Here is a 20,391-nt window from a genome sequence, read left to right as displayed (position 1 = left end):
ACACAAGGTTTGAACTCATTATTATAAGCAACGAGGTCAAGTGTCTGGTGAAATGCACATGCAGCACTGGGAAGAGTGAGACTCTTTGATAGTTCAATTCTTAACCTTGGTGAAATGAAATGTTGCCAAACTCTTCTCTGTGCTAGAAAATAATCAGTGAGGGAAAACGACATACTGTACTGAATCTTAATAGCCCCAGACACACTGGCTATACACTATAATCTATTTTTAACACCACAGTGCCCTGCTCAATAAATCATTATTTTTGTACTAGTATGAAAGTAACTGGGAAACACCATGATACGCAGTGTCAGACATATCTAAACAAGGCATATTACCTGCAAAACCTCTGTTTTCAGTTCATAATTGGGAATTATTCTTGCTTTAGCTGCCCAAGCATTTTACATGACCTACCTTCCATTGCATATTTCATATCCAGGGCAAAAAGGTTCCACATGATTTCTGCACTGATTTTTCCCATATTCAGCTCCTGAGGGAACCTATAATTTAAAGTTGACATCAACAAGTCAAAACAGTGCAGTGTTATAGAATTTATTTTAGACAAACTGTGTCATTAAAAATACATTTATATATATATATATAAAAAAAAAAAATGTGTGAATTAAAAAAAAAAAAAATGTCCGTACAAAAACATACTGGGCTACAGTTGATCTCATTAAATGAGTAAGCACAAAATACTACTTTTCAATGTATTATGTCATCTTACTGCCTTCAGAATTTGTATTGTCTGTTATTACATTGCACTGCGATTCTCAATACCCTTATAAACATTTACCACAGTAAATCTGCATGGTAATTTTACAGTTTCCCATTCTTTTCCCATTTTTATACTATGCCTTCACCATGGGTTTCCATGTTTTTACTTTTATTTTATTTGGTACATTTAGTAGTCTTGAAATATTATATTATGTATATTAGGTCCATCTTATTAAACAACAATTGCATGCACTCCTGCTTGTGGTATTAAAATATTAAACAGAAATTAACAAGAATACCTTTACACTATACATCCTTTCCATTTAATAATACACTACAATAAATCTGCATTGAATAAATACAGCTATTCATTTGATTAAAATACTGTCACAGACCTATTTGCCATAGCATACAGCATGTGTGTGTGTGTGTGTGTGTGTGTGTGTGTGTGTGTATATATATATATATAATATATATATATATATATATATATATATATATATATAGAATATATATATATATATATATATATAATACACATTTATAAATTATATATTTAACAATACATATTACATCATATTCAGACTATACTTTAGCTCGCCTGTTTACCTATGTATTCCTATTCATATTTAAACAAAAAGTATACCATGGTATTCTGCATCATATATGATGATTTTCAAAGTTTAGGTTTAGAATAATTGTTCCTTAGAGATGTCTTTACCATTAAAATGAAAATTACTACATTGTATTGACACCACAGCATATATGTAGTCAGAACGTCACTTAAACAAAAGATATTGAAAGGCACGCCTTTGTAGTTCAGCCAAAAATGTAAAAAATACCATCCAGCTTCGGGACAGATCAAACTTTCCAAAACAGTTCATAATGCTAAAAAAGTATTGAAAGTATTGCAAGGTCCAATGCGTCTAACAGGTAACGTTATAAAATGTATAAGGGCACGATACTGAATCTTTAAGCAGTAACGTCACATATCACACTAATGGTGGGATTGTGCGCTGTGTTTACTTACTGGTTCAGAGCAGGCGTGTAGGCTGTCCTGTCCTCGTCAATGACAGTCACCATTAGTGTAATCATGTTAGGCCAGAAATCCAAATTCTTCATGCTTGGTCCCTGTTCCTCTCGTGGAACATCTTGTTTCTTGGTCTGCTCAGAGAAAGAGAGTGGAAATGGCTAAAAGCTATCTTTATAAAACTATGCTTCTGTTCAAGCGATGAATCTACACTACCACTTCACCAATTCATTAAACAGATTTGAAACAATTAAGGCAGCAGAGGGGCTCTCGTTAAAAGAGCCATCCTTGCACATCTCTTCTCAGCTGTCATAAAAACCTCAGTCTAAATGTGACAGGCTTGGCAGGGAAAGCCAGAGGTACTACTGCGTTTGAGGTAACGCATCTTTAGACAAAAAACCTGTCCGAGACGGTGCATAGTAGAAATGAGAGAACGATTCAGGGAACAATTCAGTCAGTTATAACCAGTGAAGTAGTTTTACAATCTGAACAGTGGGAGACGATGATTAACTACCTACAGATAATGAACAAGCTTCAGGTAGCTAAGAAAGGGGCTTTAGTACCCCAATGCTTTAGCCAACACTGTTTTGTAAGCTACTGTAATATATTCTCGGGGAAGATTTTACAGGACTATACAGTAAACACAAGAGACAAATAAGTGTGTTAAATATACTTTTTAGTTGTTTACAGTGCTATTACTGTTTACAAATGCCATGGGGTTAGCTAATGTAAGTATCTAAACTCACTCCTATCCTGGAAGGATCACCTACTAGTTTACTACTACTAAACTATTTCAAAGTATGGACACTATACATTTCTCAGCAATATGCCCTTTGTTATGCAGACTGGTTTTAAAAGCAATGAATATTCAGTTTAAGTCAATAATTCCAATGCTTAACAATACAAATTCATTGTGTTGTTTTTGTTCACAAGAAAACCCCTTTTCCAAAAACAAAATGCACAAGAACAAATTGAAAAAGGTGGTTATGGAGAAAAGCCAAAAAATGTATGACACAAAGGTTTTCGATGGCACTGTTATTTTATCCCCCCTTATCTAAATACATTGTAACTGTTTCCCTGTAAACTATGTCGTTTGCTTGTACTGTAATAGCACTGAAGGAAAGAATCCCAAACACCTATTTTCAGGGATGTAATCCTCAGATTGCTAATCAGGTTTAAAGAATGAAAGCCACTAGTTCTATTTCACACACATTTATTCAGGAGTTATCTTAGCCCAGCTAAACCAGGAACTCAGGGAGGATGTTACATTTTTCAACCAGGGAAAAAAAAAAACAAACAACAATCTTCAATTGATCCCCCCAACCCTTCAGACAGGACAACTTTTGTAATTGTTCCATAGCTATTTGAAACCAGAACTCTGCCATGCGTAAGCTATTGCAGACAACTGGGAAAAGGGTTACATGTAAAATCAACATTGTTACTGGTACGGGAAATTCTGAAGCCCCTTTGGTGCAGCTATATTGTCATTTAAAACAAAGTTTCATCTTCACAAGGTCAGCAAGATGTGGCACCACCCAAGGGCCTGGGTGACAGTAGGCCAATTAGAACTGTATATTTATATAACAGCTTTAAACTGTGTCATTTGGTCTTCTCAACAAATCTCGCTTCCCATCTGCTTCATGTTATAAAGTGTTCTTTTTAAACAACTGGCTTTTTGTTAGGCATATCAAAATATCTATATTAACTCTACACCTGGTAATAGTATTTTCGAAAAATGTAAAAAAAACAAACAAAAAACCCCAAGAAAATTAGAGTCAATGTTTTATGTACCAGTCACTAGTTTCTAATTATAGCAATTATTTTACAGTACATTTTTAATTTCAGTCTATCCATAACTAAAGTGACCTCACATGACTTTATTAGACTTGGACCATCAACATAAATCAGAAGGCATACATTCAGACCCTGTCAGAGAACATGGACAATTTGTGCTCAGTCCACTGCATAACACAAACTGGTTGACATCTTCACACAAACAAACCATTTCTGACGTAGGACACAGGCATTCGTGGAAGACAGAAAAAACCCCCCAGAAAAACAACAACAACCAAGGCTGATGTCAGATTATATTTAGCCATTCCATGTATATACCTATTATCTCTCTCTGCCATCGCTGATGACTGATAAACACAACCTTCAGAAAACAAGGTGACCAGAGATTTCCCGTGTGATGCATGGTGCCGTGAGCAATGCCATCCCGAATCGCTGATGTATTCCAGCACATATAGTGTTGCTCAGTAGCTGAACATTCCCTGTTGTTTTCCATTGCATAACTGTTTCCAAAAGTACATTATTTATTTAAAACCTGGCTTTTGCATTTTTTGAAACAGCAGGCTACCAATATATAAATGCATGTCAATTGTCTCTTATTAGCTAGAAGGTTGTTTGGATTATACAGTACTTTTCAAATACTGCAATGGCCTCAGAAACAACATGGTTACTTGCATTAATAATATAGTGAAAGACAGGCCTTTTGATTCAAAATCTCGATTCATACTGAAAAAAACACAGAAATGAACAACCTAAAAAACATATTTTTATATACCAACACCGTGATCAAAAGAACAAATGTTGCACAACTGTTACAAAAAGCAATATATTCTAACAGTAATTGTTATCCAAGAGGACCGTTAAGCACATTCTTGTTAAACCTTTCCAAGTTATTGATTTAGAAATGAATGTACAGTTGGAGGAATGCATTGAGTCAGTAATAGTGGTCATTAAAGGTTACAATCACAGATGGTAAATGATACCTATTCTAAAATAATAAGAGAATGAGTTACTTTGTTAGGGTCCTTTGGAGAGTTGTTTGGGGAGTAATTATCTTTTTCTTTGACAGCTACCCATGTGGTGATTAAATGTATTTTTCAAGTATTGGACAAGCACATAATTAACAGATGTGTCCATCTTTCAAGCTAGGAAAATGACACAATAATCCCATAATCCACGATGATTATTACATTTCTAGATTGACAAAAACGAGATACAACACAGCCAGCTTGAAATTTAAACGTAACCGTATGTAGCACTTATAAAACAATACTTTTTCATGCTATTTGTTCCTGTCTCTATGACATCCTACTATATTGGCAAAAATGTAACCTTAATGTGCATCAGTATAATATTTTAATAAAATAAATAACCAATTATCCATAATCGATTCTTTTTCTACCTTTAACATCATTGAGTTTGTAAAGCACCAATGGTAACAGTTGGGAAATGAGATTGATTTCTCTAACGCTTTAATTAAAATCACAGAATTTAATTTGATCATTACCAATTTATATGGAGTTACAGGTATTACATGTTCCAGTATTACGATATTACTGTACAAGTACATCTTCTTGTTCATACCATATATTCTGACGCAGCAATGAAATGCAATAAAATTAATCAAGCCAGGACTGTCTTAAGCAAACCCTGCTATAGGTATGTGCAATGGTATAGGTCAAATTGGAGGCTGAGCTCAAAGGAACTTTTCAGTACGTTTTTATTATGAACAGAATCACTCATTATTCTGGCAATAAAAGGACCACTCACCACTGTGACAAGCAGTTTTTCACATTAGAACTAAAGTTTATCACATCATTTTTAATATAATGTTGATATTAATATATTCTGAATCAATCTTTTCATTTTTTTTTTACTATGATTGATTACTATGACTAAGCATGTGTATTTTTCCAATAGCAAACTAAACAAATCCATTCAGCCATATGCCTGCCTTAAAATGGCATATGAACATTGGAAATGTAGCACAGAACAAACGCTTTGAATGGAATTAGATATACAATCATAACCAGCAAAAGGTAGCTGTCACTAATATAACCATATGCTGTTGGATAAAATAAATTATTTAATGTCATCATCTACGGTCTGCGATACCCAAAGCACTACGTGATGAAATTGATAGGTCATCAAATTCTCCATATCATTCAGTATTTGACCATCTAAAGGCTATTATGAAAGCCCTCGACAAAACATTCAGCAGATCAGATGATAAAACGTGGTGTATTTGTTTATTTTGACTTACATTTAAAGTCACATTGACACAGGATCTCCCTGAGCTACCTGATCTGTCAACTGCTGAGGATCCTACATTATTTACAGTAAGTGTGCGTTCAGGCTGGTTGAAACTGTAGCCCTAAATGTCTGGAAACCATTAGACCACATTGCTAATGCAGTTGTCAGTAATATCATTATATCATTAACATACTGGAACAGCTGCACTAAGAGGCAAAGGATCTAGGCTGACCTAAATCTTTAGAAGTAGATGTCTATTTCACTTCTTTCTTATCGGTTGAAAGCAAAATTAGTCTGGCGGTAGACCTGGCTGCTTTAATAAAATTGCTCAGGCAAGCTCCTTTAACCCTTTAGTACCCGTTTCATACAATTCATCATTATTATTATTATTAATATTATTATCATCATTATGAATCAAAGAACACATCCACATAACACAATTGAAAACTATCGAATAAGGCATGAAATGTACTTTTATCGACACTCACTAGAGGCCAATAATTATCTATAAATTGTGATTTCCCCCCACAATGCTTTAATCAAGTTATTACCTATGTATCAATAGCTAAGGTTAATTTCACAATAAATAAGAATATGAGACAGACAAACAAACAAACAAACAAACAATTAAATTATCCAACTAAAGTGACAAACATGTTTTGCCTCCCATCATCAGTTGAGAACATTCCTTGCTTTAAAAGGCTTACCGTGTCTGTACTGCTAGGTATGTACTGGATCAAGCCAATTTTTGTGAACCACAAAAGCGTGATTTATGGTTCTCTTTTCCAAGAATGACTGGATATGTATTGTTACCGTCACTCAGGGCCATAAACAATCTAATATATGGCAAGAGTGAGTCTTATTACTAACGCAATAAAAACATCTAATAATGAGTTTGGGTCAAAACTGGTGAGTGGGGGCTACACCAAGAACTGGTATAATTATTGTGTTTCACTTGAAAGCTATTTTTATTACAAATGGCTTCATGACAGTGTGTTTTTCTACAACATGAATGTGCAATAACTCGCTATGAGAGAGAAATAGAGAGAACTGCCCATAGTTTCAACTTTTTGCTCCCCAGCCCTTACAACAAAATCTGCAAGCTGGTAGTATTACGGGTGCAGTCTAAGAGCTTTTTGGCAACAACAGTTCAACATGATAAAATGCAAAGCATTTTTATATCCGTGGCAACATTCCAGCTTCTCTGCTTGGTACCTCAACGTGGAAACCACACTTTTGCTAAGAATTGAATAGTTTAGTTTTTAACATTTACATTGTAACAGTCAATGAGTGACATATGATATATATATAATCAAGTTATTATCTTAATATCTATCTATCTATCTATCTATATATATATATATATATATATATATATATATATATATATATATATATATATATATATATGATATATTATATATATATATATATATATAATATATATATATATATGGACAGGACCTTCCTTCCTCTCTATATACCTCATGTGTGTGTGTGTGTATATATATATATATATATATATATATACACACACACACACACACACACACACACGCACACACACACACACACACACACACACAACAAATGAAACTGTTTGATCAATGTAAGATTATAAATGTCTAACCTGATCAACGAGTTGGTTAAAGAGGTCGTAACAGTTGTCAAAAATGTATTTGTAGGTGGAGTCCAGACAGGCTCGCACACAATCTTTCACCACCATACTGGCTCTAGGTGGGCTCTGCAGTTCCTGAACCTTAAAAACAAAAGGTTGACACAAAGCTTATTAACAAAGGAATCAGAACTGAAGCAGAATCTAATCTGTTATTTCTATGGGGACCTTACCAGCTTGAACTGTACGTAATAAAAAAGCAGACAAACAATGCACTAGGTTATAGTGTGGTAGCATACTATATTTTTGCATTGATAATTCAAATATAAAAGTAGGGAGGTGTTTAATTGAAGAGATTGGGAAGAACAATACTGTTAACTTCAGAGATACACTTTGGCATTTCTCAATAACACAACATTACTACCAGTGCTATTGTAGGTTTAGTTATTAAAAGTTGCAACTTGTACAAAAAGGCCAGAAATCATTATTCAATTTTACTGCAGTAACAAATAGGCTTGCTGCATATGTAAGTCTGAAACCCAAAGCCTGTGCAGTATGTGATGGCAAAACATGTTTTGGTTCAAACTTTGAATCTATGTTTACAACCTCACTGACTGTGTGACTGAGCTGGTCAAACAATGTTAAAGGAATGACCTATAGATGATTCTATATTTTCTTAGGAAGACTTGGGCCATTAGTAGTTAATTTTCTGCTCAATATCGGTACTAGCAGAGCACATCACAGCAAGGCGCTACTGTAGCTTTAAGAACATGAAAACAAGACACATGTGCAGCCAGCAGGGGTGCCGATCCCAACTGCAAGAGGAGTGATACAGTTCCAAATGATCACCGTAAAAACGTCAGCTGCATAGATCTCAGTCAAGCAGAAACTAGGCCAGTTCCTTGAAATCAAATAATTATAATTATCAGTCATGGTTTTCATTAACATACACATTATAATAATCACATTAAGCCCTAAAAATAACCTGCTTAATGTGAACTGCAAGTAATGTGAAAAGCATCTAACATGGCTTATGGCTGGTTTCACAGACCCTGATTAGCACTAGTCCTGGGCTAATGTTAATTTAGATAAGATTAGTGCTAACCAGGATCTGTGAAACCAGTCAATAATGTGCTGAAAAACAAATGCTTACAAACTTTGCAGATATCAAGCTTAACACTTCCCAATACTGTCCTAAAAGAAAAGGCAGCCGAAAAGATGTACGTTTTGGGTCTATATATAACTTTGGGAACTCCTGTTTTAGACTATTCGACTGCAAAGTGTCAAAAGTCTAGATTTTTAGCGTCTAGATTTTTCTAAAGTGAGCCACTTTAAAAGTTTACATACAGCTAGCAGGATTATTGTACAGTACATTATTTTAAGACAAGTGGAATCTCTTTGTAATTACATTAGAACTCCAAATCTGTTTATCTTATGACATTATTATTTAGCAGATGCTTTTATCCAAAGCGACTTACAGAAACTAAATAAAATGCAAAACAAACACATACATACAATATACATCCAAAATAAATATAAGTAAAGGGAAATAGAAAAGAAAAGATATATAAATAAAGGTTGAATATGTGGGTTTTGAGAAGATGGTGAAGAGCAGTAAAAGAATGAGCAGTTGAGGATAACTGGTAGCTGGTTCCACCACAGGGGGACAAGGGAAGAGAAACAGTGAGCATGGGAGAAAGGAGAGTGAAGAGAAGGCATAACAAGCCAGCCAGTAGAGGACGAGTGGAGAGGGCGAGAGGGAATATAAGGAGACACAAGGGGTTGTTGGATATACATGATATATATAGCCTTTTATTAAATAGAGATGGAATAACATGGTCACAAGTTCTTTTCTTTTTTCTTGCCAAACAAGCTGATTTTCAGAATAAAGAACAATTTCATTAATAATTCAAACCAGAAGCTTATGTATCTAAATCATTAAAACCTAACACTTGTTCCATCTTCTATCATCTTAATTAAAAGTTCAGAGAAACCATGGACCACCAATCACTAAGGTGATGAATATACCTTACTAGGGTTGTTCAAGGGTAACAAATTAAATGTGGCCATTTGCCGACAATAAATGAACATGTTCCTCGACCTGGCAGCTAAGATAAATAACATCCTACCTTCATTCTGAAAAAGGTGATGCTGGTAAGCAGGTCTACTGTTGATTTCAAATCCTGAAGCCTTTCAGGGTTGCTGGCAGGGAAATTTTCCTGATATTTACAAAGGGGAAACAGACAGCTTTAGATCAATGTTTTACTTTAGATTTCTATGTACTATTATTGATTCCTATTTGCCTTTTGCTGATAAAACATAATAACAGTAATGAAGTCCTCAGGAGTCTCAACTGCTTCATGACCAAACATCTCCACTGTAATCTACATTTAAATAAAAAAGAAAACACACATTGTGATAGTTCACAGAGACTTAGCCATTTAGGGTATTGATTTATTACAAGTAAGGCAGAATTATAGTTTTTTAAAAGATGTTTATACAGATTTCAGAATACATGATAACATAGTCAGTGAGTTTAAATGAGACTGAAACAGAATACCAGGATCCTATGAAATAATGTGTTACATTGCATTCCATGTTCTTCAACTTCTAACAAACTTCCATTTCAGTTACAGTATGTGGTTTCTTTTGAATTTGCTTATGGTTTTGTTTACATTGGATTGGTGGAGTTCAGGCTGAAATGATTTCCACGCCTGCCAAATACTGTAGCACCAAACATCATGATCTACTGAACGCAACACACACAACAAGCTTTAATGTACTTTTTTACTGTTTCCTTACCTTTTTTAAAGTTTGCAACAATCTTTTTGTTTGGCTTGCCAATGCATTACACTAGTTCTCCACACAAAACTGTTGATTCTTTTTACAAATGAGCCTGTCTTGCAGTAAAAGCATTCTGCTGTTTTATTTTGTTCCAGTGCAGAGCTATCTAGCGGGATGATGTTTCATAATGCTGATTTCTTTATTGTGGAGCTCTAATTTTAGAATGTCAACGAATTCCACAGGCAGAATGCTACAGATGATTTCAGGACATAGCTAACAAACTGGTGCACTCTCTGGTACCCATTATTGTAGGCTTTAGTAGAACATTATCTATAGCTCAAAAAAATCTTAATAATGTATCTGAAGTCCCTTTAGGTAATAGCATGAATAACTCATTCAACCTCCTTGTGTCACACAGCAAGCATTAGTAAGAAAAACTTCAATTTGTAAGATTTGTATTATCAGTATACCATCAATTATTACTGATAGCAATTCATCACTGAATACTATTATCCATCTTTGAGACCAGCAAAGCCTGTTTAGCTCACTGGAGACATTTGCTCAGTGACCTTTGCACTTGAAACTCCCAAAGCAATTGACCTTAACTACATAAAAAAAGAAATAACTGACCTGGTCTTAACTGACCTTTGTCACTTCTTTATAGAAAGGAAACCCATACCTTTCTGAACACATTTACTCTGTTACCTATAATTACTAGAGGAATCATCTGAAACCAAAATCAGAGAAGAGATGCACATCTATTAAATCACCACTGAGGCCTGGCTGAGGAAATTAAACTGGCAGCACAGCTATTACTTATGGAAGAAGATACACATTAGCTACTGCATCTCATCAAGTGTGAGCCAAATTGTGTTTTCTTTATTATTGCTATTACAGTGTTGGTAATATCAACACACGAGTAACAGCCACACCACAGAAACAACCACTAGTTAATTAGTATGGCAACACTTATTGCCATACTGCTGGTCTTGACTTATTATTCTCTAAAAGAACCTTCACCAGAAAAAGGCCTATTATTCTGATTCAATTTAGGGGTTAAGAAGGGGTACTGCTTATATTTTGACTAGACAAAACAAACTCTTCAGAAATGGTGCACTATTTTCATGTTCTGTTTTCATCCCATTCCTCGTGGATTGAAGGGTATGTTTTTGCAGGGTATGTTTTTCTACCAAGGTAATGGCCCTGGGCACTGTGTGTCACACAAGACTCTTCTTTTATAGATTTCAAGAACTAAAGGCTCATCTATGTAGTCACCTGCCCTAACTCCCAGTAATTGCTATTGGGACAGTATTTGTAACTGTGCCTACTGAAGTGAAACATGTTTGGACAAGCTACAGGAGAAATACACTTAAAAAATGTCAACATGAGGTTTATCAGAAGGATGTGCTTGAAGCTACATGGTAAGATTCTGTCTCTCCGTGTTGGGGAAGGTGTGTTCTATTCTTCTACAGTATTCTGAGCCTCTATTGATTTGCATTGCTTACTGTCCAGCTTAATTTCCCCTTACTGCACTAAAATCATAGCGTTGCATCCTCTACCAAATTGACTACGATTTGTTCTTGCATGGCATGCTGGACATGTTAGAATTACACAGTTCACATACTGATCAATTCTTGCCTGCAAATAAAACACTGGTTTCTGTATTATTCCCTTGAGTTAGTGAGACAGTCAATATTGAGTCAGAATATTTGCTTGAGATGACTGTGACTGTTCAAGCTTATAACATGGTAATAGTAGCATGGTGCAACACAATTATGTGAAAGTACCAACTGAGTCAGTTCCTCAATGTACATACTTTTTTAACACTGCTGATGTAACCACTTTTACAATTGTTTTCGTGTTCTGTTTTGTGCATCAATAAGAACCGGAAGGACTGAAGAGAGTACAAAAGCAGACTGTGAGCAATCACAGCGCCACTGAGGTCCGTCTGAACCGAGCAGCAGAGGAGGCAGAAAGATACAAAATGGAGCTGAACAAAATGAAGCAAAGCAGCAAGGTATTTCAGATGTAAATGTCACCTATTTTTTTTCCTCTCAATTATCCTAAACTAGTTTAATTTCATACAGTACGGAAATCAAAAGCAGAAATGTATCATAATATACTGCAGTTATCTGATTGGTAAGAAAGGTTGATATGGTATATTGAGGCAAGCAAATATGCTAAATACCAGACATAAACATTTACACCTTCTATGGAATTAAATAGGTCTAAAACAGTCACGCAAATTCACTCTTCTAATGCCGAAATCAGTGGTCCAAGAAATTGGAACCGAGAGTGTAGATGATTTTAATCTCCTAAAACTATTCACCAAACAAATCATTCCATAAGCAGGGAATTAAGGAATATGATCTGACTTTATAAATTCTAATAGGATACGTACAGCTTAATTATGTGATGTTTTAATTGCATTAGAGTAACGTATTGTATTAATATTGCTGTTTAGAAAAGTTTATAAAGTGTACCAGCAATTGAAAATTAAGTGGACCTAGTCATCTGTAAGTATACAGTTCATTAATACTGTAACTAGGTGAATAATACCAATGACTATTAGTTTAGGCCTAGGTAAAATAATATGCATAACACACATACCCGGTATTTTGATAGGTCAATCCTCAACGAGTTGTGCAATTGGTCAAGGAGTTTTACAAACTTTTCCCTCTGTGTTGAAAGAAATGAATGGTCTATCAGCATAAAATGACACAATAATACTTGATGAACATCAAACCCACATAAATAAACCCAACATTTATCTACATTATGCAATTAACATTGGGCATTTAAATTTATGGGCATAAAACAAACAATTGCAACTCACTCCGAAGTTTGAAGCAGCAAAGCGGTCTGAAGCAGACACATTAGTTGTAGCTGTAGTGTGAGCATAATACGCGTTGATGTTGGCCAGCAAGGTACTCATCACTGCAGGGACTCCAGAGCACATGTATTTGGAAGACAGGCAAGAGAAATGTCTGTGGAAGAATAATACATACAAATAAAAACGAATACACTTAGGAATGAGAAGAAGTCCTTCGGTCCATCGGTGCTCGACCCGTTCCTAGTAGCTGATTGACCAGAAAACTGTCAAGTGAGGTCTTCAATGATCCCAATGATTTAGTATCAAGAACATGACTGGGAGACCCACTCCATACCATCCCCACAGTCTAAATAAGTGTGTGCATTGTTTTGTGATCCAAATCCTTTTATCTTCTGCATCCCAAAGTTATGCTTTGATAACTAGAAAATGCCACCCCTTCATTTAAAGATCCATGGGAAATGCATATGGGAACCACATCATTCAGGTCAGGTAGACACCTCATTAGAGAGAGCAAACATATCGATGGATGTGCATTCTGTAGCAATGGGGCTGAAGACCATGAGAACAGCAGGTGACTACATTTAGCTGCGACCCTACAGCTTTTTATGGAAAATGACTTGCATTGCAAACTTTGATTGTGGGTCATGAAGCAGGCTCCTGCAGGGTTAGTGAATCAGACCTAATGCCTTAAAGCTCTAATGGGTTCAGATCTTGAGAAATCATTCACATTAGCATCTAGATGCTTGTGTACTATGTAATGTCAACATTTTTCAGCATCAGCCAAAACACGCGCAAACTTATCACCACTATTGATGATATTAAACATATGTGGCAAAGTGCCCACCCCTTGGCATTTATGTATTTATTATTATTATTATTATTATTATTATTATTATTTATTATTATTATTTGTATGTGGGCGGATGAAGCCACCTGTCCTAATCATTATTTTTGTGTTTATGTGTGGGCTGTCGAGCACCGTCCATCTTTTTATTGTTTAATGTTTGAGACCAGCGAAAAAGCCAGTATAGCCTTATAATGTACAGTTGTTGGGGATGGGGTTAAAACTTCTTCACTAGAACTCTCGTGAGAATGTGGCTGGAGCCTTAATATGATAATTTATTAATAGGTAATTAAGGCTCCATCCACGAATATAAAAAGACCCACTCTCGGTTCAGAAGGAGAGACGTGAGTTTGTGAAGAGAAGTAAACAACTGCTATGTATGCTGGTTTCGCAACCAGCGTTCTACTTGTTACTGTTTGTTTGTTGGGCCCTTTTTGTTGGGTGTTTTGTTTTGTATAAATCTATATTTTGTTTATTATTTAATAAACGCGCTGAGTGCCGCTGCGCTTCAGTTTTTCCCCGCCATTCCTTGTTTAACTACTGCTTCAAGAACCTGACGTCATCACCCACACACCACACAAAGCCATCTGTGACAACATAATATTATCTAAATAGTTTATATTTGTACCAAAATATTGGCTGGAAAAGGTTCTAATCAGATAGCTTTCCCCTGAGGCATCTTACTACAGAGTTTTGCCAATAAATGTAATTATATATTCAGCTAAAATCACTTTGTTATTTTGTTCAGTTAAGGGGCTGCTATATAATTTGCATCTACCTTTCACTTAATGAATTCAGAATGTGTTCACAGAGTGAAAATGAATCAGACCACGCTTCAGGATACTAGGTTTATTTCAGTAGCGGACACAGCTGGATTGTCATCCAAGATGACAAACCTGTGAGGTAACTTTTATCACCAGCAAAAGCAAGGCAACTTTTGACAGCAAAGTGTGAGAACCGAGTAACATGAGGTTTGCACAATTGAATGTAGCAATGAGACCTATATTTCTAAGCAGGTCCTAAGCTGGTGGTAGTTTAGTAGACATCAGTTCAGTGCATCTATATCAGTCAGTGCGTTTACATGAGCATAAGAATTCTAATATTTTTTCGGAAAACTAATTCCGATATCAAAAGTCATGTAAACACAGTTTTTGGAAAATGTATCGGAATATTCCGAAAGTTAGTTTTCGGAAAACAGCACTTAGAAATTTTTGAATAAATTCCAAAAACTAACAAACTGTATATAATGTAAACACACTTTTCAGATTGAAACAGCATACTGCGCACGTGCACACTTTGACCCTTTTCTCCTGCACGTGGTTTTAGAAAACAGAGAAAATAATAATAATCTGTAGTCAGTCTGCATGTACCCATTTGTTTAGTTAGGGATAAAGTAATACACTTGTTAAAGTCTGTATGTATTTGTTAATAACCCATAGTGTAGCAGCAAATGTTTTTCAGCTTTAAAATGACGTGAGAATTTAAAATAATGTCTGCAAAAGAAACGGGTAATATAGAACAAGATGTGCTGTTGGAAAGTCTGATTACACATTTTGGGGAATCTGAATAGAGGTATAGGATAGTAATCTTTGAATTTAAGATGTTACACTTCGATAAAACACTTGATTTATTGGATTGGTCTCCGTTCAATCACAGAAATGTCCAGTCTTCAAATCGTGCTTAGGCTACTACAGTACTTTGCATGCAAAAATATCCTGCATTTTCCAAAAACTTCAAACCATGTATATACAGTTAAATTCTAATCTGATTTTCTATCGTTAATCATGTAAACACGGAAAAGTGCCGTTTGAAGAAAATAAGTTTTCTGATTCAATTTTCCGAAAACATTCGTTTTTGGAAAACGCTTTGTCATGTAAACATACTGAGTGTTTCTCAACGGGGGCGGTACTGTCTCCCAAGGGGCGTTCTGAAGCCAAAAGGGGGCGTTTACATCCAAGAGGGTGGGAGAGGGGTGTTTTAGCTAAAAAAAAAAAAAAACAGTTTGCACCACCATTAACAGTTTGCACCACGTACTTTACTAATTTTAGGTTTACACTGACAATGAAACACTGACTTTAACTGGCTTTCCTTTTTAAAGCGTATTCTGTAATCCTGTGATCATGGTGGAGAAACAAAAAAAAAAGTTCTGTTGTCCATTTGATTTTACCAACTTCAAAACAATGCTGCAGGCACAGCCTGATAAGTGATATTGGTATGCAGATACCTGGAAACATCCATCCACAGCATGCAGCTGTTAGTTTGAGATCTTTATTTCCAAGCTTCAGTGGCTCTATTCATCTCAGAATGTACAAATTAAACATGGTTACCATCTTCAAACAACATTTGTCGACTGTAGCTCATGTCATGTTTTTTCAAATTTAACCGTGTTATATATTTCTTTCATAAAAAAATGTCTATTGTTATACAGTATCTCCCCTTAGCAAAGCCCTCAGGGTCATAACTCAGGGAGGGGACAATCACATTTGTCACAACAGTGGCTTTGACAAGACAAGATCCTACATCATTTTGTAATCCTTTTTCAGAAGACACAAGAGGCTATATTTTAGTCTCAGTAACTAGACAAAGGGCAGTGTATGAATATACATATATTTTTTGGTTCAGTACATCTTTCCTATGATTTTGTGAAAGACAATCTTTAAAGCTGCAGAACAAAGTAGTCAGGAAAATGAGCATAACACATTAATGCTGGAAGAGTAAGCTAAATTGCTGGTCAAAGAAAAAAGTAATGCTCTTTAATATTTATGATCCATTTTTTTATATTCAAATTAAAATAATATTGCATGTGTCATTACAGTAGATATGTTATTCTGTTCTCTCACTCTTTCGTACTTCTGAGATATGACGCATTTGTTGAGCTTTCTCGACAAAATGTAATTCATTTGCACATTTAAAAAGGCAAGAAAAGTGTAGGTTAGCAATCATCAAAGTAAATGATGATTATTTTGGAATGGTACAGCAAATGCTAAAGAATATTACTTTCAAATTTGGTTTTGTTTTTTGTTTTTACATTGTCCCCTTATGGTTTTATGATGTTTGCAATAATGCCAAGTGTTTTTCAAAGCGTCAGCAATGAGCAGGAGATCACCACAACCATTTAGATATTACTGTATGTAAACATCATCAATAAATGATGATTCCAGGTCTGTACTATACATTCTAAAACTCAAGTATAGTGACAGGCAATAGAACACTCCAATCTTACTGCAGTGTAATGCACCTCAAGACTGCATTGTCCTCTCTGTACTGGTAGCGTCCCAGCTCAGCAACACTCTTTAATCTTAAAAGGGCTCAAAGGGAACATCTTCTGAACTAGTGCCAGGTGAGGATGAATTATGATTTTAGGTCTGGCTTGGATTGAAATACAAGTCCAATGAGGGAGAGCAAATGTAGCTTCATATCCGTCATAAATCTCTTGAGAAACATAGTTGTCCTGTCTGTGCAACCTTTCATCTTTCAGTGCCACACTCTTGCAGCAACTCCATGTCTCCTGAACAGCAAAGTACTTCATACACCACAATATAAAACATCTGTCACCAGCAAAGCACTTCACACACAACAATCTAAAACCTCTCCCACCAGCAGTAACTCTCAAATCGGAGCTAGAAAGCTGAAAAATTGACTTTCTACAAATAACACTAAAAACACCTCCACTCTGTATTGCAGCGAACCGCGGTTTCTGCAGGCAGGGGCATCTCATAGGTGGAGGTGGGACGCAAAGCCAGGCCCCCCCGATCTGAAGCATAGCGCCAACACCGCTGTACAAAAGTGTTGGGTCGCTTGCAGCACCTGTATTGGGGTTATGTCTTCATATTTGATTGCGTCACCTACCAGCCCTGACCACCACCCTGTTCACGCTACAGTATGTATTGCCTAATAGGGCATAGACCTGATAGTCCCTTGCCCCTTGTGTTTCAAGTAGTTTGTACTTACGTCATTGCCTGGTAGATGAATTCTACTCCATAACGCATTGCAAATTCATCAACAATTTCTTGAGACGCATCTTCAAAGTATACCTTCCAGGCCTCGTCCCCTTTCACTTCTGGGATTTTTACAACGCCACCATTTTTGACTTCTGTCAAATAATGGAACAAGTTCTGGAAAAAAAAATGAGAAAACAAACATATCAATAGGGCTCAATCACTACACTGAACAACACATTGAATATTGTTTGAAGCCAAGGGTTTAAACTATTTCCACTACTGTAGCAAAACACATAGTTTTGATCGATGCATATAAATTTTATTAAATTTGTAGAAAGACGTTTTTTTGGAAACACTTAAAAAAAACTCCAGACATACATATTTAGCAAAGACAATATTTAAACCTTCATTGAAAATGAGCCGTGTCCACAAAAACGTTCTGGCAACAACCTTATTTCAAGTCATTAGTTACACAAATTAAATGTTAATGCAAATTATAAACTGTATCCCAAGTTATTTTGGTTTGATTGTGAAAAACTATTGTACATTAAAAATATTAATTTAAATCTTAAAATCAGATATTACCTCATGTAAACATGTATACTGCACATGGTACGGGGCAACTTTCTCTTCTCCTTTCATTTCAACGCTGATTTTTAATCTAATGGCACCAGACACTGCAGATTTATCAGTTCTTTTCTCTAAACAATGAAATAGTTAAACAACTTGTTAATATCAGAGGTTACAAATATACTCCATCTATCATTCTGAATTGTTATTTCTTAAGCATGGTAAGTAATGAACAGAAACACACATTGAGAATTATACAAAACACACAACATAATATGAAATAAACTAATATAAGATATTAGACGCCATAAAATATTCCTCAATATCAGTTTTTGTGTTTCCTGAAAAGACAACCAATGTGTTCGCATTAATGCAGAATTCTGTGACTTTTAAAATACTTCAATATCAACCTTAGAAAATATTGACTGGGTAATATCATTTTCCTTACAGGATTACTTTCTTGTTCTAATTGTCAGTGTTCAGCTACAATATATTTATGCCCTCAAAACATCTGTTTCGGGTCACATTTATCTTTCGATGTCTCCTCTGGCTGTCTATCTGCTTATCCAAAATTGTTATAACAAATGCTTCCAAAGCGTGAAGCATGGCAGTTTTAGTGTTACAGTATATGAGCAGAATTTTTGACAATTTATTTCAACATGTAACTCTACTACATTTTGACTCTAATGTTACAATGCTTCCTAGCTCAAAGACATGTACAGTAGCACTCTACATCCTATGAAACAAGAATATTAAATTAGACTGTACATGACTAATAAGCCTATACAGGGTGATTACTTAGAAACTCTCTAAATGATTATTTAGCAATAATCTAAGGTTATAAATCTTTACTCAAAGTTTCCACAAACATTCACACTAAAGAATACTGATATACAAATACAGGGGTGTTTTAAGTGTGGAGTTATGAGGTCCGAATTGAATATTATCTAACTGGCAACACTAACATACCTAGGTTGTACCAGACATCCATCTCCCCACTAAGCGTTCTCACTTCCACAATTGTCTGCCCAAGAAAATCATCAGATTCCTTTTTGAAATGCTGCTTGACTCTGGACTTGATGTCATCGTCTTCGTCCCAGACTCTCACCTTTATTCTGTCAGTGGAGTTATGGCATTCACTGTGAAGCACAAATAATGACATCAAATTCAAGAGTCATCTTTAATGAGTGAGCCTGAGACCTTTGCACTGTTCCAATAGGAACCATACGTCCGGTCTAACACTTTTACAACAAAAGATCTCTGTTGTTCGAGCAGACGCTTGGGAGATTGTTAAAAAGCAAGATATCACACAAACAAAGCTCTTTTAAAATGGTCAGTACTAGACTGCATTATTGATGTATTTGTGAAATTGATTTGGCGCCGGAGCTTCATTTACATGGAGTCTTGACTTGTCAACCAAAAGACAGAATTATTGATAGACTTCCAGAATTAGATATACTCTAAAGTCAATTGGGAATGAAGCTGCAGCGCTCGCTACAGGTCAATATTCCATACAAGTCTTTTTAATGGGACTGAAAGCTCACTCTTAACCAGCTGAAAGGGCAGACATACATAGATGTATACATCTCACTTTTTAATGAGGTTGAATGAGTGAAAGGAAAAGTGGAAGTAGATAGCATAAGACAAGTTAAATCTCTAAAACCAGGTGCAATTTCTCTTTTTCTGAACGGAATAATTTAACGATGTGCAACTAGTAGGGAACAACTCAGAACAATTATTTACTGACAGCATCACAACCAACTAAGAATGTTAGTAAGAGTTGCCCTCCCCAAAATTCCTCCATAGGACTACACTGTATTGTGACTGATCACACCCTATTTTGTAGGTTTTGTTTCATACAGTAGGTCCCAAAATAACTGGTACCAACTACAAATGTATATTGTTTACGTATATCATTTTTTTTCCCATCCAGCTTATGAACAAAGACAAAAAGAAAACGTCAAGGACAAAAAAAGAAAACCTTTTCAAAAAGGTGAAAGACTACAGACGCTG

The 20,391-nt window shown here is 35.5% G+C and overlaps 1 protein-coding gene across 2 annotated transcripts in view; it reads right to left on the bottom strand.

The window, feature by feature from the left end:
* The window catches only part of LOC121299143 (protein unc-13 homolog C-like), a 152,488-nt gene that overhangs the window by 41,635 nt on the left and 90,462 nt on the right, over nt 1–20,391 (bottom strand). For both annotated transcript variants that reach the window (XM_041226712.1, XM_041226713.1), the window contains 9 exons: nt 19,348–19,517; nt 18,394–18,509; nt 17,819–17,982; nt 13,027–13,177; nt 12,801–12,869; nt 9,536–9,625; nt 7,422–7,550; nt 1,748–1,881; nt 415–500 (listed from right to left, as the gene is read on the bottom strand). In XM_041226712.1, the coding sequence (XP_041082646.1) occupies nt 415–500; nt 1,748–1,881; nt 7,422–7,550; nt 9,536–9,625; nt 12,801–12,869; nt 13,027–13,177; nt 17,819–17,982; nt 18,394–18,509; nt 19,348–19,517 (1,109 nt within the window). The remainder of the gene's footprint in view (nt 1–414; nt 501–1,747; nt 1,882–7,421; nt 7,551–9,535; nt 9,626–12,800; nt 12,870–13,026; nt 13,178–17,818; nt 17,983–18,393; nt 18,510–19,347; nt 19,518–20,391) is intronic.

Source organism: Polyodon spathula, chromosome 24 (assembly GCF_017654505.1).
Source record: "Polyodon spathula isolate WHYD16114869_AA chromosome 24, ASM1765450v1, whole genome shotgun sequence".
In the NCBI taxonomy this organism is placed as follows: Eukaryota; Metazoa; Chordata; class Actinopteri; order Acipenseriformes; family Polyodontidae; genus Polyodon; species Polyodon spathula.
Note: the sequence above shows the minus strand (reverse complement) of the source record. Positions and strands in the feature narration are given on the sequence as shown.